Source organism: Lagenorhynchus albirostris, chromosome 9 (genome assembly GCF_949774975.1).
Source record: "Lagenorhynchus albirostris chromosome 9, mLagAlb1.1, whole genome shotgun sequence".
NCBI classification, from domain to species: Eukaryota; Metazoa; Chordata; class Mammalia; order Artiodactyla; family Delphinidae; genus Lagenorhynchus; species Lagenorhynchus albirostris.
Window position 1 is genome coordinate 11,958,130 of NC_083103.1, and position 23,471 is coordinate 11,981,600.

The 23,471-nt window shown below is 51.0% G+C and overlaps 1 protein-coding gene across 7 annotated transcripts; it reads left to right on the forward strand.

The window, feature by feature from the left end:
- Positions 1–2,135: 2,135 nt before the first annotated feature.
- SLC43A3 (solute carrier family 43 member 3) lies at positions 2,136–23,200 on the forward strand. Of its 7 annotated transcripts, none has more exons than XM_060159125.1 (13): positions 2,136–2,436; positions 3,078–3,444; positions 3,798–3,948; positions 6,682–6,728; positions 9,547–9,623; positions 9,848–9,940; positions 10,761–10,900; positions 12,154–12,248; positions 13,262–13,438; positions 13,664–13,783; positions 17,444–17,630; positions 18,230–18,353; positions 18,971–20,708. In XM_060159125.1, exons 2-13 carry the CDS (start codon positions 3,261–3,263, stop codon positions 19,070–19,072), a joined length of 1,497 nt encoding a protein of 498 aa, XP_060015108.1. In that variant the 5' UTR covers positions 2,136–2,436; positions 3,078–3,260; the 3' UTR covers positions 19,073–20,708. The 7 variants fall into 7 exon arrangements, 6 of the variants coding, with proteins under 6 accessions (XP_060015108.1, XP_060015110.1, XP_060015109.1 ...); XM_060159127.1 differs by having other exon boundaries at positions 2,136–2,392; positions 3,042–3,444; XM_060159126.1 differs by having other exon boundaries at positions 2,136–2,392.
- Positions 23,201–23,471: the final 271 nt, after the last annotated feature.

Here is a 23,471-nt window from a genome sequence, read left to right on the forward strand (position 1 = left end):
TAATTTCAGTGTCTTTGTATCTCACAGTAAAATAGAAAATCTTGCATCTTAAGTCCTGTTTGTCCAGGGCTGCTATATTTTCTTTTTTTTTTCCCCACCAATTAATTTTTTTTAAGAAAAGACTTATTTTCTCTAATGTCCCATTAGCCAATGTGAAGTCTGGGAGTGTTAAAGCACTCACAGAGTGACTTTGGGCAAGTTCCCCTGAAGACCCCTCCCAAGCCTGCTTCTCTGGCTCTGTTTGCATACCTGGACCCCGGAGAACCCAGTACTATCCCTAGGCAGTCTGGCTACTGACTACCATACCTTCATCAACCCATCTCATACTTCTTTTGTGACAATTCATGTAATTAATCAGCCTCATCTTACAGGTGGGGCTTCCAAAGGGCTGGCTTGGGGTTATGTAACTCGTGAGTACCGGGATCAGAGCCACCCCTATCCTACACAGCGTGTGCTTGAGTGGTTACACTTTACCCTTTGTGTCTGGGTAGCAATCTGGAAGATACTCCCTGGTTCTGGTTTTCCACTGTCCTAATCTCTTAATTCTTCTGCATTAGAAAAGAAAGGTGGGCTTGGAATACCTTGAGTCCCTGGGCCCCAGGAGGAATCCAGGAGGCTGGGCTCGGGGGGCTGTAGACTGCACTGAATATACAAGCAGCTCTCCCCCAGATTCAGCTTTCTATACGGGGAAATGGCCACGGAAGCCATTAGTTCACTCGCTCTGGGCCAGAATGAGAGCAGCGCCCGCTGGTTCAGCTGGCTAGCTCATGCTGATCACGAGCTCCGATGGGCAATTATATATGTCTTTGATTAATAAAAAATGGAGCAATGAATGAATATTTAATCAACAAGGTCTGCCAGGTTGACTCTTTCAGAACCTGGGCTGGAGGGGGAGGCAGGGAGTAATCAAAGGGGTCCTTGGTGGTGAAAAGGCAGTGCACCACTCCAGGGGGTGGTTTCTGGAAGGCTGTTGTGGACTGGAAAAAAAAAAGCACAACCTAAAAGTTGTGAGCTATGTTTTATTCAGTGACCTTACTGAGGACTATAGCCTGGGAGGCAGCCTCTCGGCTCTGAGAAACTGTTCCAAAGAGGTCAGGGAGGAGTCAGATATCTAAACGTTTTTGCTGGAGAAACAACAACAATAACAACAACAGCCCATGTAGTCAGACAGGAAAAGATTACTGCCGATCACAAAAACAGACATCTCAAGTTCATGATTTTAGCGTTTTTCTAAGTATGGGAAGAGGAAAGCATGTTGGCTCATTGAAGTTATTCCTGCATAAGATCTTAACTGGGACTTCCCACTGGTACAGTGGTTAAGAGTCCGCCTGCCCATGCAGGGGACACGGGTTGAAGCCCTGGTCCGGGAAGATCCCACGTGCCGCGGAGCAACTAAGCCCATGCGCCACAACTACTGAGCCCCTGTGCCACAACTACTGAAGGCTTCATGCCACAACTACTGAAGCCTGAGCGCCTCGAGCCCGTGCTCTGCAACAAGAGAAGCCCGCGCATCACAACGAAGAGTAGCCCCTGCTCGCTGCAACTAGAGAAAAGCCCCGCCGCAGCAACGAAGACCCAGCGCAGTCAAAAATTTAAAAAAAAAAAAAAAAAAAAAAAGATCTTAACTCTCTAGGGCCAGAATCTCGTTTTCTCCATCCTGAATTCCCCTCAGGGTGCACCGTCTGGTCGGCCGCAGGTAGTGGAATGGCAGGCAACAGTCACTGAAAGGCCAGGCACCATTTTTTTTTTTTTTTCCTGTCTGCACTGTCTAGTTCCGGCTCTTGGTTCTCTGACTCTGTGTTGGGATTTGCTGGCAGCACTAGGAGCATGAGATCAGGAGAAAGGATTGAGCTCCTGGGCAAACGGAGAGAAACGTATTCTGTGCCCACCCGCGTGGTGCCGGCAGAGCACAAGGAAGAGTGTGTGTGTGTGTGTGTGTGTGTGTGTGTGTGTGTGTGTGTGTGTGTGTGTGTGTGTGTGTGTGTGTGTGTGTGTGTGTGTGTGTGTGTGTGCAGGTAAGCCGTCTGTGTGTGTGCTGCGACTGTGTGATCTTTTCCGTGGGGCTGCCTGTCCGTGCGCAACAGAACTAAAAGTATCTCGGTCAGGGGAGGGAGGAGGGGCAAAGGAGCTGAGAGGCTGCCAGAGGATCAAGAGAGGGAAACAGATGCTGCTGGGGTTAGAGTGAAAGGAGGGACGGTCTCAGGGCGTGGTCAAAAAGAGCACGGTATTGTGAGAGCTGGAGAACAAGGAAGTGATGGAGAGCGGGTCGCGGTGGACCTCTCTGGCCCCGCCCATCCCGGCCCTTCCGGGATCTCTGGGGGCGTGGAGGGACTGGGAGGGGCGTGGAGGGACTGAGAGGGGCGAGTGGAGGCGCGAATCTAAACGTCGCAAGGTACGCCGCCGCCAAACCCAAGAGCTCCGCGCGATGGCCGGCGGGTAGGACGGGGCTCGGGGCCGGGGCCGGGGGTGCTGGCGGCGGGGCCGCGGGGACGAGGCCAGGGGCTCTGTGGCTGGGCAGACCTCGGGGCGCTCCTGCTGGGAGGGCCGCTGACCACGTGCTAGAGGGGGAGCGGGTGGGGGTGGGGAGCGGCTTCTGGGCGCTTTCCCGGCAGATGGTGATGTGAGGAGGGGCGTTGGGAAGGGGGTTATTGGGAGCCCTGGCCGAGGGTCACGGAGGATCGTGTGGAGGTCGGGATGTTTTTGCCCTTAGACTGGCCTGCGACGTGACTAACCGGACCATGTGACCTTGGGAAGTTGACAGAGTCCTCTGAGCTTTTGTCAGTGAACTGAAGATAAGAAAACACCCTCTTTGCCAAGTTATTGTGAGGCTCTGTGAGGACCTGTGTGAAGTTCCTTACCCCCTGTTCCTGGCTTTCAATTGCTGCTGTATTTTACTGGACCGTCTCCAGAGCTGGGGCTCAGTTCCAGCTTCCCCACCTGTTGCCAGATGTGGGATGCAGAGGCATTTGCAGCTGTTTCTAACACCTGGCTTCTTTGTCTATCCCACAAAGAACCTTTGTCCACCTCTACCTTTCCCACAGGCCGGTGTACCAAGCAGCCTCTGCCTTATCTTACAGGATCCAGGGAGTCGCCCACTGATGGTTTTTACCCAGGCCCGAAACAGCCGGCACCAGAGAGCCACCTGAACAGAAGCGCCTGCCAAAGCAATTTTCCAAGTGCTCGAAAGGCGGGCTTTGCAGCTCCTGTGGTCAGCGCAGGAGGCCACCAGCGGGATTTGAGGATCAGCTCCACCTCGGACCATGCAGGGCCAGAGCCTGCCCCTTCGTGTAGCCACCCTGCTGACGGGGCTGCTGGAATGCCTCGGCTTTGCGGGCGTCCTCTTCGGCTGGGCTTCCCTGGTGTTTGTCTTCAAAACAGAGCATTACTTTGAGGAGCTGTGTGAACCGAATGCCAGGCTGATGGGCAATGCCACGGGGCTGGATGGTAAGGGAGGAGGGCTTCTCTAGGAAGCTGAGTCTGGTTCCCAGGTGGTGGGAAGGGGTCGGAAGGACTCCACCCCCTGCCTCCTCTGCCAGCATGTCTATGGTGAGAGGAAGGGAGTGTCAGCTGCCCCCGCCCTCAACCTTGGTCTCAGAGGTCCCTGGGGAGGGAAGTATCGGCTCCCAAGAGATAATTAGGGGCAGTCACGTCTCCACTTATCTAAGGGAGAACTTATCCTACCGGGCAAGCTGTCCAAGATGGAAGAGGCAGCCCTGGACGGGAGCCAGGCTGGGTGCCGGCCTGGCAGGCAGGCTGGGATGGATGGGAGGTTGGCCCATCCACCCTGGGCTCTTGAGATCTGCCTTTCTCTCCTCCAAACTGCAAAGCCCAGGACGAGCGCTTCTCACTCATCTTCACCCTGGCATCCTTCATGAACAACTTCATGACGTTCCCCGCTGGCTACATCTTTGACCGTTTCAAGACTACCGTGGCCCGCCTCATAGCCATGTAAGTCCCAAGGGGATCTGAACAGGGGTGGGGCAAGAGGAATTCTGGCAGCAGCTTTGTTTGGAGGGAGACCCAGGCCAGGCAACTGGGTATCCCTGCCCTGGCAGCCCTGCTAGAAACTGCACAGGGTGTGGACTGTGTCTCGACCTTCCCTATTCCCCACACCCCTGCTTCCCTTTCTTCACCTCCTTCCTCTGTTGCATGTGGAACTGCATGCTGTATGATGTGCTGAATAGAGCAGGAGCCCAGGCCTACTTCCTGTGAGGACTGGCCTGGGACAGGTTATGCAATTAGCAAAGCCTAGGATTGTCACTCTCGGGGCTTCCCTGGTGGTGGTCCAGCGGTTAAGACTCTGCGCTTCCAGTGCAGGGGGCGTCAGTTTGATCCCTGTTGGGGAACTGAGATCCCACATGCTGTGCGGTGTGGCCAATAAATAAATAAAAATAAAAATAGAATTACCACTCTCGCCTTCATGCCGGGGACCTTTGTCCTCATCATACCTGAGTGACTAATCCTCATGCTCGTCACCACCACCATCACTCCCCAGAAGCTTAGGTAGTAAGGTGTCCTGGGTGTCTCCAGTGGTGGGATTTCAGTTTCCCTCTGACGGGAGGGGAGGTCACGGCGGGTGGGGGACTTGCTGGCTCCACGGGGTGCCACTGCAGCTGGCCAGGTTCGGAGCTAAGCGGCGGGCCTGCGGGGGAGCTGATAGGACCCAGAGCCGGCGCCTCCCAGGAGGCACGTGAGAGGCTAGTTGTCAGAGGGACCGGAGGGTGGCTGGACCCGGAAACAGCCTGGAAGGAAAGCAAGCCCTTGGCTCTCTAAGCCTTTGGGTGCACGATGACGCTGTCAGTCGCTCTTGGAATTTGGTCACCTGTCTCCTCCTCTTTCCCGTCCTTCTATGCCCACTCCCTCTTCTCCAGCCTTTAGTGTGTTAAGAAAAACCCAGTCTTCCCACCTGTGTTTCTCCTTTACTTTTACACAGAACTCTGCACTTCTGGTCACCATGTGTGGGAGCCTTTCCCACACCCGGCAAGTCTGTGGCACCAGCTGGGTGTCCTATCATTTTACTCAGTTCTGACGCTGTCTACCTGGAGATACAGCATCAGAGCCCACAGGTTAAGGGCTCAGTCCCACCAGACTGCCCTCCACCTCAGATGCCAATTGCAAGTGGTAGGTCCCCAGTTTACCCACAACTTCCGTCTGACTCGGCTGCAAACCTGGGATTCCTGTGACCTCCTCCCCCTTGGATTCAGTTATTTGCTAAAGGGCTCACTGAACTCAGGGAAACACATATACCAGTTTATTTATTTATTGCGGTACTCGGGCCTCTCACTGCTGTGGCCTCTCCCGTTGCGGAGCACAGGCTCCGGACGCGCAGGCTCAGCGGCCATGGCTCACGGGCCCAGCCGCTCCGCGGCATGTGGGATCTTCCCGGACCGGGGCACGAACCCGTGTCCCCTGCATCAGCAGGCGGACTCCCAACCACTGCGCCACCAGGGAAGCCCTATACCAGTTTATTAAAGGATATGATAAAGGATACAGATGAACAGCCAGATGAAGAGACGCATAGGGTGAGGTCAGGGAGGGTCCAGAGCCCAGGATCTCTTCTGTCCCTGTGGAGTTGGGGTGCAGCACCCTCCTGGTCCATGGCTGTGTTCACCAACCTGGGAGCTCCCCAAACTCCATACTCTTGGGATTTTATGGAGGCTTCCTCATGTAGGCATGATCAGTTATTAACTCCACTTCCAGCCCGTCTCCCCTCTCTGGAGAAGTCGGGGGCAGGCCTGAAAATTCCAAGCATCTAATTATGGCTAGTCTTTCTGGTGAGCAGCCCCCCTCCAGGACCCATCCGGGGTCACCTCATTAGAATAAAAGATGCTCCTAGGGCTCTTATGTGGGAATTTACAAGGGTCTTAGGAGCCCTGTGTCAGGGACTGGGGACCTGGACCAAATATGTATTTCTTATTATCAATCAGAGTATCACACTTAAGCACTGCTTTTATTACCCCTTGCTTCTAAGAGAGTCCCGTAACCTTGGGGTTGTGGTCCTTAAACAATAACATCCTGGAACTTTAAGCTTAGGACCTAGATCAGTTAGTCCAATCATCTCTCTCTTTTTTTTTTTTTAATGGTTAGATTCTGTTTTTTTTTTAATTTTTTTAAATTGGGGTATAGTTGTTTTATAATGTTGTGTTAGTTTCTACTATACGGCGAAGTGGAGTTCCCTGTGCTATACAGTAGGTTCTCATTAGGTATCTGTTTTATACATATTAGTGTATATATGTCAATCCCAATCTCCCAGTTCACCTCCCCCCACTTCCCCCACTTGGTGTCCATACATTTGTTCTCTGCGTCTGTGTCTCTATTTCGGCCTTACAAACAGGTTCATCTGTACCATTTTTCTGGATTCCACATATATGCGTTAATAAGCGATATTTGTTTTTCTCTTTCTGACTTCACTCTGTATGACAGTCTCTAGGTCCATCCACAAACATCTCTTCATAGAAGAGGCTGCTGAGGCCCAGAGAAGGGCAGTGCCTTGCCCAAGGTCACACAGCAAGAGGAATTAGAACTCAAGATTATGATTTGTAAACGAGGAACTAACCCCTTTCTTCAAGGGCTTGGCTGGTTGGGACTTCTAGGTGGGAGGACCTTGGCTCCATGCACCCTCTGCCCCTCCAGCTTTCTCTCTCGTTGACCGCATTCTCCATCTGCCGTTCTGTGTTCCAGATTTCTCTACACCAGTGCCACGCTTACGATAGCCTTCATCTCTGCAGGTGAGTGCTGTCGGGAGGGACACAACCTCAGGGGCAGCTGGTGAATGGGCAGGTGCAGAAGGTGATGGATGGGCAGGATGCACTGACCCCCACAGGTATTCAGAGATCCACAGACTTTCAGCTGGAAAGAGTCCTTGAGAGAGTTATTGCTGGTCTATAAAAACAGTTCAGTCTAGTGAGACATGCAAAAAAATAAGGACAGTGGAGGGACTGCTTCAGAGAGAAGAACTTATTCAAAAGATTACATCCTTCCGGGCTTCCCTGGTGGTGCAGTGGTTGAGAGTCCACCCGCCGATGCAGGGGACACGGGTTCGTGCCCCGGTCCAGGAGGATCCCACATGCCGCGGAGCGGCTGTGCCCGTGGGCCATGGCCGCCGAGCCTGCGCGTCCGGAGCCTGGGCTCCGCCACGGGAGAGGCCACAGCAGTGAGAGGCCCGCTACCGCAAAAAAACAAAAAAAACAAAAAGATTACATCCTTTCGTTATGTATTAAATGTCCTCTCTCTCTTTTTTTTAATGAAATGATAATAGGAATGGCAGTTTTCGAAAATATCCTGACTTAGCCGGGTACAAACTGATAACCCCAGTGTAGTCAGAAGTTTTCTTTTCAAATTTTACTGGTCTATAAGTATATACAGTTCCCAAAGTCTGGGAATTCCAGTCTGGTGTATTCCCCACTTCCTCCATTACGTAGAGGAGAAAACTGAGGTCAGAGAGAGACCCTTTGCAGAGACTAGCCAGAGGCCCCAGAGCGAGTTAGTGGGAAGGGGTCCTGGGACCCTGGCTATGCTCTTTGCTAGCATCTCAGTTATAGAGGCCAAGAGATGCTTTCCAGTATTCCTCCCCAGTGCCAGATTACGTGGCTCAGTTTTTGGGTTAGGAAATAAAAAGTACCTAACTCTCCTGTGTCTAGTACCTGTGCTGAATCTGTTACTTCATTTGTGTTCAGTGAACGCAAAGCTGACTGAGGGTCTCTGTCTGAGCAGATCTCATGAGGTAGCCTGGTTATTTAAAAACCACCCTGCTCGGGACTTCCCTGGTGGCGCAGCGGCTAAGACCCCGTGTGCCCAATGCAGGGGGCCGGAGTTTGATCCCTGGCCAGGGAACTAGATCCCACGTGCGTGCTGCAACTAAGAGTTCACATGCCCCAACTAAGGAGCCCACATGCAGCAACTAAGACCCGGCACAACCAAATAAATAAATAAATATTAAAAAAAAAAAAAAAAAACTACTCTGCTCATCATACTGTCTTCTTACCTAAAAGCCTAAGCATGGTTTTCAAGTGGCTGAATGTGGAGGTGATGGCTGGGTATGTTTGACTCACATGTGTGAATCACTGGAGTCACAATATTCCCTTCCCCCCTAAAATAGGGCTTTTTGGTTTTGGAAAAAGCATGCTATTGTGAAAGGAATCTCAACCAACCTTTAGTGCATTTGAAGACGTACCTTTTATAGAGACAGAAATTGAATGGTAAACAGTGTGAATGATCTAAAATGAGCAAGTGTACAGCGCTTCTCAAGGTATGGAACAAAAGTTACTCGGATAATAGTTACTTTGGAGAATATTATTAGGAAGCACACATGCTGCATTAACATTGAATCACCTGGTGGGAGAGTTACTCCCTTTTTATTTCTCACTAGCCCTCTGATTTCATGCACGGAAGTCTTGGTTTGGGCTGGGATGATTTTAACACTATGACAAGAGCAGGTATCAGGCTTTGAACATTCTGAAGGCCACTGCGTTCAGTTACAGTTTAATAACAGTGTTTTCATTGTATTTATTTTTACAGTTACCTCCTATTCACAACAAGCAGCACAAGTTGCTTTTCATTTATACTAGCGATATAAAGTTTTCTCTTGTTTTGGCCGTGCCACAGTGGCTTGTGGGATCTCAGTTCCCCGACCAAGGATTGAACCTGGGCCACGGCAGTGAAAGCCCAGAATCCTAACCAGTAGGCCACCAGGGAACTCCCAATATAAAGTTTCCTTTAAAAATAATAGATTTCTTTTGGATAAAAGTGAGTCAACTTAAAAAAAAATTTTTTTTGGCAAATAAGACAGGTGTGGGTTATGGCCCAAATCATGAAGGTGGGCAGAAAGAAGGCTGTGACTTGGGAAAGACTAACTTACGGAGGGCTCCCTAGTCCTTGGCACTTTAGTTGTTTTTAGTTCTGCTCTTCTTACCCAACACTTGCCAGACCTATTAGAATGATTTTTTTGCATGTCAGTCTTTCCAAGGGCAAGAAGTATTTATTCATCCTGCATTTCCAGTGCCAAGCACAACACCTGGCACAAAGGAAATGCTCAAAGTTTAATGAACAAAAGAGAGACACTCAGATCTCACAGCGCCTGGTGAGGTGGGAAGAGCAGGGAATGTTATTCCCATTTATCAGATGAAATGACTGAGTCACAAATTCAGAATCTAGCTCAAAGCAGTGAATTAGAGGCTGGGCTCAGGGACTGAATCCAGGCTTCTCTTCCCCACAGTGTCAAGGATGCATAGGGGGGCTGCTTGTGGTTTAGTGAGGGAAGGGGGTGGTGGTTGAGTTGTGCCTCTCTCTGTAGACATCCACCCTGCCAGAGACCAAGGGTCATCTTTGGTGAGGAAGAGGGTGTCTCAGGAGACCTCTGCAGGGTCCCTCCACAGGGGCACGTGAAGGAGCCGTGACCAGGACCCTAAGGTCCTTGGAGGATGCTGGGAGGCTGCCTAGAATTGGGGCCCTAAGCCCAGGATTGTAGGGAGCAGGGGGGCCAGAGTTCGGGTTGCATGTTTGGGCTGCACTGTGACACCTCCCCATCTCTGTCTTGGATTGTTCCAGACTCAGCTGTGCTGCTCTTCCTGGCCATGCCCATGCTCACCGTAGGAGGAATCCTGTTTCTGATCACCAACCTGCAGGTGTGAGCCTGCCCTAATCACGGGCCCCTGGCTGGAGGTTGGGGCGGTGGAAGGAGGGAGAAGCACTTTGCTACATTGGCTGCCTCTGATGGGGTTGGCCCAAGCCAGGGTGGTAGCTCCTGGGGTGGAGGGTAGGTCTGGGTATGAGGGCCTGACACTTGCCGGGTGCCCAGGAAAGATTTCACGAATAAATAGGTGATTCAGGCTGATCGTGTGTCCTCCAGATCGGGAACCTATTTGGCAAACACCGTTCAACCATCATCACCATGTACAACGGAGCATTTGACTCTTCCTCGGCAGTCTTCCTTATCATTAAGGTAAAAGATAGCAATGGCCCGTGTTTATCTCCCCGCTGCTGGGGAGCACCAGGCATCCGTAATCAGCCGCCAGGGTGGAAGGCAAGAGCCTGGGCCAAGCCTCCTTCTTAGAAACAGGTTTCAGCCCCTAATTCTTACACTGACTTTTTGTATGATGAAATACACCCAGGGACTTCCCTGGTGGTCCAGTGGTTAAGACTGCGCACTGCCAAAAAAAAAAAGACTCTGCACTTCTACTGCAGGGGACGCGGGTTCAATCCGTGGTCAGGGAACTAGGATCCTGCTTGCTGCGTGGCAAAAAAACCCCACCTAACATAAAGTTTTCCATGTGAACCATTTTTAAGTGTACAGTCCGATGGCATTAAGTTCATTCGTGTTGTTTTACGACCATCACCGCCATCCATCTCTAGAACCCTTCTCCACCCTGTAAAACTGAAACTCTGTGCCCATTAAACAATAACGCCCATTGTGGGTACCCCCCCGTCTCCTCCTTGCCACTGGCAACCACTGTCTTATTGTCTATTTCTGTGAATTTGACTACTGTAGGTACCTCCTAAGTGGAATCATATAGTATTTGTCCTTCTGTGACTGGGTTATTCCATTTAGCCTAATGTCTTCAGGGTTTATCAATGTTGTAGCAGGTGTCAGAATTTCCTTCCTTTTTAAGGCTGAATAATGTTCCATCGTATGTATGTGCCACATTTCCTTTATCCATTCATCCGCGGATGGATACTTGATTTGCTTCCACCTTTCAGACGTTGTGAATAATGCTGCTGTGAACGTGGCTGTTACACTGACCTCTCCTCTCCTTTGTCTGCAGCTCCTTTATGAACAGGGCATCAGTCTCAGGGCCTCCTTCATCTTCATCTCTGTCTGCAGTGCCTGGCATGTTGGGCGTACTTTCCTTCTGATGCCCAGGGGACACATCCCCTACCCACTGCCCCCCAACTACAGCTATGGGTAAGGACTATGAGCTGGTGATGGTGTGCCCAGAGCCCCTCATCTCACCTGGAGTAGGAAGCAGGGATGGGACAGACATGGTAAGGCAGAGGAAACCTGTCCCAGGAGAGGAGGACTAGACCAGGGATGTATTAGTTAGCTACTGCTGCATAACAAACTACCCCAAAACTTAATGGCCTAAAACATTAAGCATTTATTATTTCCACAGGTCTGTGTGTAGCTGGCTAGTTCTGCTGATCAGGGAGCTGCTTGGATGACCCTGACAAGGCTTCTCATGCCTCTGATCACCTGGTGGGCTAGCTGGGGGCTGGCTGGTCTAGGATGGCCTTACTCACATGGGGTTTGTCTGGCCATAGGGAGTGGCAGGGATTTCTGGGTCACGTGGCTCTTATCCTCCCACAGGCTAGCTTGGGCTTCTTCACATGGTGGTCTCAGGGTTCCAAGATAAATGCCAAAATGCACAAGGTTTTTTCACTTTTAAGCTGAGAATTGTCGCAGCATCACTTCTGCTGGGTTGTCTCGGCCGGGCAGCTCCCAAGGCCAGCCCAGAGGGAGGGGACGGGGAAGTGGTCAGAGCTGTACTGCAGAGGGTGGAGAGCAGAGGCGGGGAAGACATGGGACCGTTTGTGCCGCCAGTCATCCAAGCAGTAGAGAGAGGGCATTTGTTTGCTGTTCAGCAGCCCCATGCGCTCTGATTTCATCTCACAGCAGTCCTGAGATACGCATACTTCCCTCCATTTTCCAAATGAGAACAAGGAGGCTCAGAAGAGTTAGGTCTGAGCCGCGTTGCACAGCCTCAGGAAGAGGCAGAGCTGGGGTTTGAACCCAGGCCTGTCCTGTTCTTCCTGCACTTCAGTGGTTCCCAAACATTGCTGCGTATTAGAATTGCTGGGATCACTTGGAGATCTTTAAAAAATGTGGGAGCCTGACTCCCACGCCCAGACATTCTGATTTAATCGGTCTGGGCTGTGACTTGGGCATTGGGGTTGTGAAAAGGTGATTCCAGTGTATAGCGAAAGGTACTATCCCCCCTCCCGCCGCGTGCGCGCGCACGCGCGCGCGCGCACACACACGCACACGCGCGCGCGCGCACACACACGCACGCACACACGCACGCACACACACGCGCGCACACACACACGCACACACACACACACACACACACACACACACACACACACACACACACGGCCTGAATCTGAGGCTCGGCTCACAATTCTTGGGTCAGGCTGATGGGACTTCTGTTTCCACAGCCTGTGCTCTGGGGATGGCCCCAGAGAGGAAGAGAAGAAAACGTCTGAGTCCCAAAAGCTGGAGCTTTCAGAGAAGTTCCTTTCACCCAAGGAAGGTGAGCCCTACTGGTTAACCCATTTCCCCTCCGGAACCTGGCCTCTCCCCACAGCCACCTCCAAAGCTTTCCCAGGGACTCAGAATCAGGAAAGGACAGGTAGGGAAAAGACCTGCAGGATCTTCTCAACCCCCTCAGTTTATAGGCGGTCCAGAGAGGGGCAACATTTTTGTCTCATCTCTCCTCTTTGTCCCCCTTTTCTTTCTCATCTCATCATACCCCTTCCCCTCGCAGCCAGTCTTCCATCATTTGCCTTCCCTTCCCCCCACTCCTAAGTCTGCCTTATTTGTCCCCATTTCTGCAGGTCCGCTGGGTCTGTCCCGTCTCCATCACTGCCTCCTTTCTCTCCTCTGTCTGTTTTGGGTCTTTGGTTATAAACATCACAAACCACGGCTGGTTAAGGTAGAAATGAGAACAGGATTCTGAGAAGTTCACAAAAGCAAGGGCAAAGTGAACTTGCCAGGCTCCATCCAGGAAGAGCAGAACCAGGGGACCTGCCTCTGGGGACCCCAGTCTGAAATCACAGCCAGTCTGCCTCTCGAGGAGAATGATCAACTTGGTCAGCCTTGGGTGAGGAATGGAATGCTTAATTCGCAGTCCCATCTGGACCATGAAGAATAGGGCGGGGGGAGATTTCCAGAGAAGACTCAGGATCCTGGTACGGAAGGAAAAGAAGGGGCTGTGGATCAGCTGAAACACTAGCTGTCTTTAACTTTCTCCTCTCGTCTTTCTTTTCATCATCCTGGCTGAGAAAGATTAGGAAAGTGTTAGTGCAAGAAGCATCATTGAGTCCAAGCTGCGATAGATCAGATTTCGGCAGGCGGAGCACGTGGGAGGCTCATTCAGGGTGGTGGGGACAGGATGACGCGTGGAGGTGGCGGTGTGCCCAGGAAAGCAAGAAGAGCGGGTGAGCTCAGACCTCAGGCTGTCCTTTCAAGACCCCTGCACTCTTGCCCATCCCTGCCCCCCAACTTTAAGTGCAACTCTTGCCCAAATCTTCCTCTTCCCACCAGAGATCCCGAGACCAGGGCAGCAGCAGCAGGAAGCCCGCTCTTTCTGGAGCTACGCCTTCTCTCGGCGCTTCGCCTGGCACCTGGTGTGGCTGTCTGTGATACAGCTGTGGCACTACCTCTTCATTGGCACCCTCAACTCTCTGCTGAGCAACTTGGCCAGTGGGGACAGGGTGCTAGGTATGTGACGGGGCTGGGAGGCAGCGCATCTGAGCACCACAGCTGGGGACTTGGAACCTCGAGCGGCGGGGCGCTGAGCTCAGCAGGGCTCTGTGCTCCAGAGAAAGGTCTGAGCAGGGGTGTGGCGAGGAGGGTCAGGCAGGGCAAGGGCCGGGTGGGAGGATCCTCTTCCGTAAGGCACTCCTGGAAAGTTCTTACCGCCCAACCCCTCTCTGCCCTCTGCAGTCAGCACGTACACAAATGCCTTTGCCATCACTCAGTTCTTTGGAGTGCTGTGTGCCCCCTGGAATGGGCTGCTCATGGATCGGCTGAAATGCAAGTACCAGGAGGAAGCAAGAAGGACAGGTGAGACCTGGGCTCCAGAGGATCAGGGAACCAGGAGGGGAGAGATCTTTATTTTCCTCCATGCCCATCTTCTCTTTTCTTCTAAATCCTTTTCTACTTGCATCTGTCCGTTCATCCATCCATCACTCATCCATCCATCCATCCATCCATCCATCCCTCATCTGTCTATTCATCACCCATCCATCCATCATCCAACCACTAGTCATTGAGTGCCAATCACAGTTCTAGATTCAGTAACGGACAAGACAGATACGTCCTTGTTCTCAAGAAGCTCTTCTCAGTCTAGAGAGTGGAGAAATGCCAGTAATCAAGCTTTACAGTCCATGAAGTAAACCTGCAGGGAGCTATGAAACAGAAAGAAAGGCACATAACCTGTTCTGGGTGGGGATGGGATGGGTGTCAGGGAAGGAAGTCTTCCTGGAGGAAGTGGCATCTAAGCCAAGACCTAAAGGAAGAGTAAAGACGTGAGAAATTGAAGAGGAGGGCCTTGGGAGGGTGGCCCAGGAGTACAGAGGAGTCAGGGTGGTGAAGGGGAGAGTGAAACATTAAGGAATCTGAGGAATCCCAGAAAGTGATTCGGGCTGGCCAGGGCACAGAGAGGTAGTCGGGAGGGGGCTGGAAAGACGGAGGTAAGAAGGGACAGGCCGTGTTATGCCAAGGAGCTTGGACATGATCCTTGGACAAGAATGGAGGAGCAGGCATGCTGAGGTCTCTCTCTTTTTTTTTTTTTTTTGACCTTGCACCTCACGGCTTGCGGGATCTTAGTTCCCCGACCAGGGATTGGACTTGGGCATACGCAGTGAAAACGCAGAATCCTAACCACTGGACCACCAGGGAATTCCCTTTACCCCTATAGTTTCATCTCTCCCACTTCTCACTTCCCTGAGCTGCTTCTCCTAACCCTGCTGGAGTATTTTAAAACAAATCTCAGACATCAGATCATTTCATCTGTAAATACATCAGTTGGTAGCTCCAGCAAATAGGACCTCTTTTATTTAAATTAAACATCACCATAATATCATTATCATATGTAAAACAGCCCCGAATCATTTCTTAGTATCATCTAATAATGTAGACCTGTTCAGATTTCCTTAATGGTCTCACCTATGCCTTTTTATAGTTGGTTTGTTCAGATTCGGATCCTTACAGGGGCCACACAATGTACTGATGTGTCTTTTAGATGTTTTTAAGTCTCTGTGTCCCCCACCCCCTTTTTTCCCTTTGTTGTTCATTTATCGAAGGAACTAGGTTGTTTGTCCTGTCAGATTTCCCACATTTTGGGTTTGGCATCCTTTTCATGTCATTTAAAAACGTTTCTTTGATTGGGTCTTTCCTGTAAACAGGCAGAGTAATATTTTTATTAATACTAATATTTAATATTTTTTGGCAAGAATACTTCAGAGCTGGAGCCGTGGGCTACCTACAAGCTCTCGTCATCAGGCCCTTAGTACCCATGGTTTTGTTCTTATGATGTTAAGATTGATCAGTGGGTTCAGACATTGTCTGTCTGATCTGCGCATTATAAAAGTTTCCCATCAGCTGCAGGCCTAATGATTTTAACAGCTATTGATGACCAGTGCCTAGACCCATTATTTTATTAGGGTCGCAAAAAGGAGATTTTCTATTTCTATCTTTCCTTCTGCTTTTAATAGCTAGAATTCCTCTAGAAAGAAAACCTTTCCTTTATTAAGTATTTCGTTACCCTGAAATAAATGCATGCTTTTTCCTCTATTTACTAGTTTTAGAAAAATGATTTGGTGCCCTAGAAACTTCCAGGGGTAACCACTCATAGTTTCTCTTTTTTTTTTTTTTTGCGGTACGCGGGCCTCTCACTGTTGTGGCCTCTCCCGTTGCGGAGCACAGGCTCCGGACGCGCAGGCTCAGCGGCCATGGCTCACGGGCCCAGCCGCTCTGCAGCACGCGGGATCCTCCCGGACCGGGCCACGAACCCGTGTCCCCTGCATCGGCAGGCGGACTCTCAACCACTGCGCCACCAGGGAAGCCCCATAGTTTCTCTTTTAAAATCTCATTTTAAATATATTTGACATGTTTCAATCCACCTCTGTCACAATTCTTCTCAAATTATCTCATCTTTGACTATCGGCAACTTTACCAATCCACTATCTGTGTCCTTAACAAATAGTCCCATTAGTTTTAGAGAGTGTCTTTCCCTTCTGTCACAAGGAGATATTCAGGTCCATTTCATTGGGTATGTTTCCTGGCCCAGACCTGAAACCAGCCATTTCTCCAAATAGCCCTGGGTCCCTTTAAATGAGAAATGGTATTTAAAGAGTGCAATTTGGGTGCTAAGGTTTCTAATTCTCCTGGGTTGTCATTGCTTTTAGGCCTCTGAGGTAAGATATACATAATTTTTTGGATGAAAAAATACATCATGAGTATCCAGTACTGATATTTTAATTGAAATTTTACTTCCTTGACTCTTACATTTGTATCTCCTTTCGTCTGAAAATCTTGGTTCCTAAAATACTCTAATATATGCTATATTAATATATTTACTGTATATACATACAGTGTATACTATATACACATACTATATATATATATAGTACTTTACAAATATATTTTATGCATAATTACTGGTTTAGCATCATCAATACTATTAATAATAGTACGATTGCTGTATGCTGTTTCTCCCGTCCTCCCTCCTTTCTTTCCTTCTTTCCGTTCTCATCCTGAGGATACATCCCGTACGAGCTGTCAGTCAAATTACAGTATTTTAAGAGTCGCCAACTTGATATAAAGTTATGTTCATTGGTTTCATCTTGTTGGATTTCTTTTGGAATTGCTTTGCTTGTTTTCTTCCTATTATTTTATTTTAAATACATTTGCATATCAAACATTGACATTCCTAAGCCAGAACTATGAAACAAGATACAGTCAAAGAAGTTTAGTTTCCTTCTCTGTTCCCTGTCCTCCATTCCTTCCCTCGTTAGGTAACTGTTTTTGTTTTTGCTTTTCCTTAAAGACAGACTCTGTATGTGTGTATAGTTTTGCTTTCTTAGATAAAAGGCAGCGAATCGCACACCCTGTCCTGCACTTCCTTTTTTTTTTTTTCCGGTACGCGGGCTCTCACTGTTGCGGCCTCAGCGGCCATGGCTCACGGGCCCAGCCGCTCCGCGGCATGTGGGATCCTCCCGGACCGGGGCACGAACCCGCGTCCCCTGCATCGGCAGGCGGACTCCCAACCACTGCGCCACCAGGGAAGCCCCCTGCAGCTTTCTTTATGTAACTCTCTGTCCTGGGTTTGCCCCACAGCCAGGCTCCCTCCTTCTGCCTTTGACCCCTGCCTCATTCTGTTATGGGACTGCAGCGTAGTTGGTGCTGCGTTCCCCTACTGCTGCTGATTTGGTTGGTTTCCAGTCTTCTGCTATTACCCATGGTGCTACCCAGAGTATCTGGCTGTGGGTTGAGGGCCCTCCCTGTCAGGAGGTCATTGTGATAATCTATGAGTGAGTGATGCTTGCCTATAATTAGGATGAGTCGCCGGGGTTGGAAACGAGTGGATACATTTGAATGATGTTTAGGAAGTGAATTATCACCACTTGTTGATGGACTGGAGATGGGGCATGTGTGGAGAGAGGGTTCAGGATGACCCCCCTGCGGGCATCCACGCAGCCTCTGCTCTTCCCTTTGGCCCAGGTTCCTCGGCCTCGGCGGCGGCCCTGCGCTCAACAGTGCCTTCGCTGGTCCTGACGTCTGTGCTGTGCCTGGGCTTCGCCCTCTGCGCCTCCATCCCTGTCCTCCCCCTGCAGTACGCCACCTTCACCCTGCAAGTGATCAACCGCTCCTTCCTCTACGGGGGCAATGCTGCCTTCCTCACCCTCGCGTACGTAGGTGGGCTTGGTATGCGTCACGTGACGGGGGCACCCTTGGGGCAAAGGGAGGCGTGCTGGGGGCAAAGAAATCAGGAGGTGAGGACCAGAGGTGGCCAGAGGAGGCACACAGCATCTGGGAGCAGGTGTAGAGGAGGTGGAGGCTGGTGGGAGGGTTAGAGCCTTCATGTACCTGAAAGCTCCCCTCTGCCTCGGTTGTCTACTCTGTGAACTCCTATTCACCCTCCAAAGCCCACTTCTGTTCCAGCTCTCCCAGGGAAGAGTAGAAAGAAAGCGTCTTTCTTTCCTTGTGCCTCTGTATTCTTGCTTCCTCTGATAGTGCATGCATCATCTAGCATGTAGCGGAATTATTCACGTGTCTTTTCCTTGAGACCTCCCGGGGCACAGCCTGTGTCTGGGTCCCTGCTGTTTCCCCGGGATCGAGCACGGCGCCATCTCTTTGCTCTGTCGTTTGAAAGCCTAAGCAAAGGTGAAGGAGGGGAGCTGTGTGGGTGTGGGTGGATAAAGGCAGGCTTAGGCTAGGGGAGCAGGGGGCTGACCAAGGCCCACCACAGCCAGAGCTCACTGGAACCTCATTTGTCTCTCTGCCCAGGTTCCCTTCAGAGCACTTTGGGAAGCTTTTTGGGCTAGTGATGGCCTTGTCAGCTGTCGTGTCTCTGCTCCAGTTCCCAATCTTCACCCTCATCAAAGGTCCCCTCCAGAGTGACCCGTTCTACGTGAGTACTGTGGCGGGTTGGGGGACCCTGGCCTTAGACCAGCAGGGATGTCCAGATTGGGACAGCTGTGTTGGTCCCCAGCAGGGGGTGCCTCCCACCTGGCTGGGGTGGCCTGGGTGTGGTCCCTGCAGGAGCATTTCTTCACATGGGTACATCCTTGGTCTTGCTTCTCAAACTGGGGTCAGTGGGAGTGCCCTGCCTTGTGCTGGGGGTGGGGGTGGGGGTCCCTGAAGCCAGAGGGTTAACGTGACACAGCTTCTTCCCAGGTCACTGAATACTCTCTAGGCCTCTGTTTTTTCATCTGTGTAATGGGCACAGGGACTTCCCTGGCGGTCCAAGGGTTAAGACTCTGCGCTTCCACTGCAGGGGGTGAGGGTTCAATCCCTGGTCAGGGAGCTAAGATCCCACATGCCATGGGGTGAGGCCAAAAAAAAAAAAGGCATAATATAATATTCCCCTACCCCCCACCCACCCTGCTCCATGGGGCAGAATGGAAAATAACCAAGAGTCCATCCCAGAGGGCACCGTTGGGTCTGAGTGGAAAGTAGGGGATAAACCAGGCAGGATTCTGGTTCCTCCACTAGTGGACTTCGCCTCACTGCTTCCTCTCCCTCCAGGTGAATGTGATTCTGGTGCTCGTCACTCTTCTGACGTTTGTCCACCCCTTCCTGGTGTACCGGGAGTGCTGTCAGAAAGAAAGCCCCCCTGGGATTGCCTAGTTCAGAAGCCCTCCCTTTTCAGCCCCGAGGACGTGTCATCTTCCTTCACCTTCGAGCACCCCGTGTCCAGAAAGACTTTGCCCACCCAGGCTACTTGTATTAAGTAGCCATTATTTTTTCTTAGAACAAAAAGACATATTTAACTGTCCCCCAAGCCTTCTTATCGGCAAGACAAGAAGCAAAGTCACGTGGAAGTTCTTAGTTTCAGGGTAGGAAGCGCATGGCCCTGGCAGATGCTTGGCCCGAGGTGGGGTGATGTGATGGGAGGGTGTGTCCCCTGCTTCTCCAGGCCTCTTTGTCCCTGAAGCCCCTGTGTGCCTGGGCCCTGTGCTGCTGGGTAAGTTTCCAGGTGAAGAGTGAGGTTGTCATGGCCGCATTGCCACCTGGCATTCAGAAGTGGCGCCCAGGGCTTCCCTGGTGGCTCAGTGGTTGAGAGTCTGCCTGCCGATGCAGGGGACACGGGTTCGTGCCCCGATCCAGGAGGATCCCACGTGCCGCGGAGCGGCTGGGCCCGTGAGCCATGGCCGCTGAGCCTGCGTGTCTGGAGCCTGTGCTCCGCAATGGGAGAGGCCACGATAGTGAGAGGCCCCGTACTGCAAAAACCACCACCAACAACAAAAAAAACCAAAACAAAAACAAACCAACAGAAGTGGCGCCCAGCTCTCCGTCAGAGCCTCAGTCTTGTTAGGGAATGAGCCTGGGGAGAAGGAGGGGCAGACCGGGTTGGGTGGGGGCCCTGGGCTGAGCCCCAGCTCTGCCGCTGATGCCGAGTGACCTTGAGCAGACCCTTCTCCCCGCCGAGCATCAGTTTTCCCACCTGTAGAAGGAGAGGGTCTTGGAGTCGGAGGTTCTTTCTGGAGTTCACGTTCTAGAAGGTTTTAAGAACAGTGACAAAGAGTCAGGCCACCCGAAGGGCCTTGGGAACCAGCTAGCCTGCTTGACCAAAGGATTTCTGATGAAGCCTTTTGGGGATGTTTTCCTCTTCAGGAAGGGAGATGATTATTTACTTTCGGTATTATATAAAAGCGTCCTCTGGGGAATAGTTTTATAATATATTGAATTATATATTAAATTTTATTTAAAAAATAAAGCCTTTCTGCCTAAGGCAACAGCTGCTCCACCTCTGCAGGCTTTGGGGCTGTCGTGATGTGCATGCGTGAGTGCCGGCGTTTTCCTGTCCCAGCCCCAGCCTTGGGGAGCGGATGCAGGGGTGGAGTGGAGGAATCCTGATGTGGCAGCCGGACCCAGAGGTGGGGCAGGAGCCCTCAGACTGCGAACTGGCCACCTGGTCCTGTGCCCTGGGCTTGAGGACCCCCAGCAATCCCTTCCCTTGCCTTCTCTTTCTGTCTCCCCTGCCCCTACCCCTACTGCAATGCTCCCCGCCCCCCGACCCCCCCGCAAACTAGAAGCACTAGATGGAATCAGAAGGTCTGGTGTGAGTTTCAGTTCTGCCTTTCAGCAGCCAAGCAAGTCCCTTAGCCACTCTCGGTCACAACGTCCTCACCTGCGTCCCTGAGGGCGATTGTGAGAATCTAAGGTAATTTCTACTGCCTAGCATGGGGTGAGAGCACTTGAGCATTTGTTCCTTTGTTTACTGATGACTGGAGAGGAGGTAGGTAGCAAAGGGGGATAGGTGAGGGACCGGGTGGGCGAGACGGGAGAATCTGGAACACACCAGGTGTTTTATTTGTTTTATTCCTTTTAGCCAGGAGAGGACTTGGGGGGAGGGGCCGGCAGGCGGATTCATTCATTCATTCAATAAATGTTTTTTGAGCTGCTGCACAGGCATAGGACAAAGCCTAGAGTCCAGCCTGGCGATCCAGGCGGTCAGCAATGTGATGCCAACCTCTCCCCTGCCCTCTTCACCTCCCACCTCCAGGGACACAGAGCTCATCCCTGTGGACCCAGGTTTCTGGTTTAGGATCTGTGAGCACACCAGTTCTGCACTGGGGGCTCACCCTGTCTGCCAGGGAAATCTGCCTGGTCCACTGGGGTCCTGCTCAAAATGTCATCTCCTGTAAAAACCTTTCCTTGGGCTCTCCAGCAGCTCTGAGTCCCTAGGCCTTGGTCACACCCTTCCTGGAGACTGGCCCCTGCCATGACCACCTCTCCTCCCTTCAACAGGGAGCTCCAGGAAGCAGCATCTGGGTCTCACTAGGCTCAGGGACTAGTGCCTGGTTGCCATGCATGTGGTACCAGTTAGGGCTTGTTGGAAGAATGATCACTGAATGAGTGGATTCTTTCTCCTTCGGGCTTCAGAACAAGAACTGGAAGGAGAGAGCATAGCACACGGGGTGGGGTGGGGCAGTATGAATCGGGAGCCGGGCCAACCCTTTTGGCATCCCAGCTCTCACCAGTGTGACCTTGGATGGAACACTTCTCCTCTACATCTCAGTTAATTTATCAGTGTGATTGGAGAGATAGACCTGCCTCCCTGGACTAGATTAGAAATTAGGTCAAGTGCCTAGCACATGGTAGGTACTTAACAGATCAAAGCTATCATTACAGTTAATATATTAAATTCAAAAGGATGCCTAATACCATGGATAAATAACATGTGGTATGTCCATACGATGGAATGTTATTTGGCGATACAAAGGAATGAGGTATTGATACATGCTACCATATGCACGAACCTTGAAAACATTATGCTAAGTGAAAGAAGCCAGTCAGAAGAGACAGAATATAGTAGGATTCCATTCAGATAGAAAATAGGCAAATCTATAGAGGCAGAAAGTGGATTAGCTATTGCGTAGGGCTGCGGGGAAGATTAGTGACTGCTAACAGTAAGGGGTTTCTTTCCAGGATGATAAAAATCTTCCAAACTTGATAATGTGATGGTTGTACAACTCTGAATATACTAAAAACCACTGAGTCGTACGCTTTAAATGGATGAGTTGTGTGGTATATGGATTATATCTGAACAAAGCTGTTATTTTTAAAAAAAGCCTGGATTCCTCAGGAAGTGCAGAGAACAGCTGTATCCAGAGAGAGTCAAGGATGATTTCTGGGGAAGATAGGTGCGTGAGAGAAGCAGCCCATGTGTACAGCCCTCATTTCTGTCCCAAGAGCCTCCCTCCTGTAACCTCTTCCTCAAATGGAATGAACCACTCTTTCAAACAAGGAAGCAAGCAACCCAGGGGTTTCACAACTTCCGATTTCACTCAGCAACAGGCTCCCAGTGCAACCCTCTGCTACCAACCTCAGCAGAGAGGGACTCGGGCAAATATGCCCCTGCTGCAGGCAGTGCCGGGCGGCGTCTTCCCTGGGGCAGGGGACAGTCCACCAGGAGGAGGAGGGCGCCTGCTCTTCAAAGGACGGCGACAGCGTGAATCAGAAACATTGTGTGACCATCTCCTTTAATCAGCCTCAATTTACAGGGGATCAAAGTTAGGCTCTGCGTGTAAGTTACATCCAAGATCATCCAACTGTCGCACTGTGGAGCTGGTATTTAAACCCACGTCTGTCTGACTCCTAAGGTCACCTTCACATTCATTTTAGACATTACCTTTTGCCTCTTGTGTTTTTGGCCGCGCCGTGTGGACCCTCGGCAGGGCAGTGAAAGTCCTAAACGCTGGACCGCCACGGAATTCCTGACGTTACCTTTTCTTTACATCCATTCTTATGTAAGAAATAAGTAGTTGTTGTAAAGCAGATCAGAAAATAAAGAACTGCGTGAAAAAGAAATACCGCTGTTAATTGCAGCGCTCTGAGATACCATCGTGGCTAACAACTGTGTCCTCCCAGTGGTGCAACTGTGTGTGTGGTGACGGAAACCATCGCGTAGGCTCTTCTTTACGTCATCAAATAGTTGTCAAAAACGTGACTGTGGGGCTTCCCTGGTGGTACAGTGGTTAAGAACCTGCCTGCCAATGCAGGGGACATGGGTTCGAGCCCTGGTCCGGGAAGATCCCACATGCTGCGGAGCAACAAACCCATGAGCCACAACTACTGAGCCTGCATGCCACAGCTACTGAAGCCCGCACGCCTAGAGCCATGCTCTGCAACAAGAGAAGCCACTGCAATAAGAAGCCCGCACACTGCAATGAAGAGTAGCCCCTGCTCGCCACAACTAGAGAAAGCCCGCGCGCAAGACCCAACACAGCCAAAAATAAATAAATAAAAATTTTAAAAAACTAAAAAAACAAAAACGTGACTGAACGGCTGCTTACAACCCCATCTTATGGCTGTGTCACAACTCGATCCCCCACTCCATCCTGGGTCTCCCCTCACACACGTCTTGGACGTTGCGGTTCCCCCTCCCTTTCTGTCCCCCCCTCTGCTGCCTGAGCAGGGGGTCCCAGATGACAGTGAACCGTGAAAGCAGCCTAGGACATGTCGAGAGTGTAAATAATAATAGAGCCAGAAGAGCCACTTTGGGAGTTTCTAGGGAATGGCA

Excerpts from the sequence above, each read along its gene's own strand:
- SLC43A3 (XM_060159125.1), top strand. The coding sequence starts at position 3,261 with ATGCAGGGCCAGAGCCTGCCCCTTCGTGTAGCCACCCTGCTGACGGGG. Across the intron at positions 12,249-13,261 it reads GTTCCTTTCACCCAAGGAAG|AGATCCCGAGACCAGGGCAG; the intron begins GTGAGCCCTACT and ends TCTTCCCACCAG. Across the intron at positions 17,631-18,229 it reads GCTGCCTTCCTCACCCTCGC|GTTCCCTTCAGAGCACTTTG; the intron begins GTACGTAGGTGG and ends CTCTCTGCCCAG.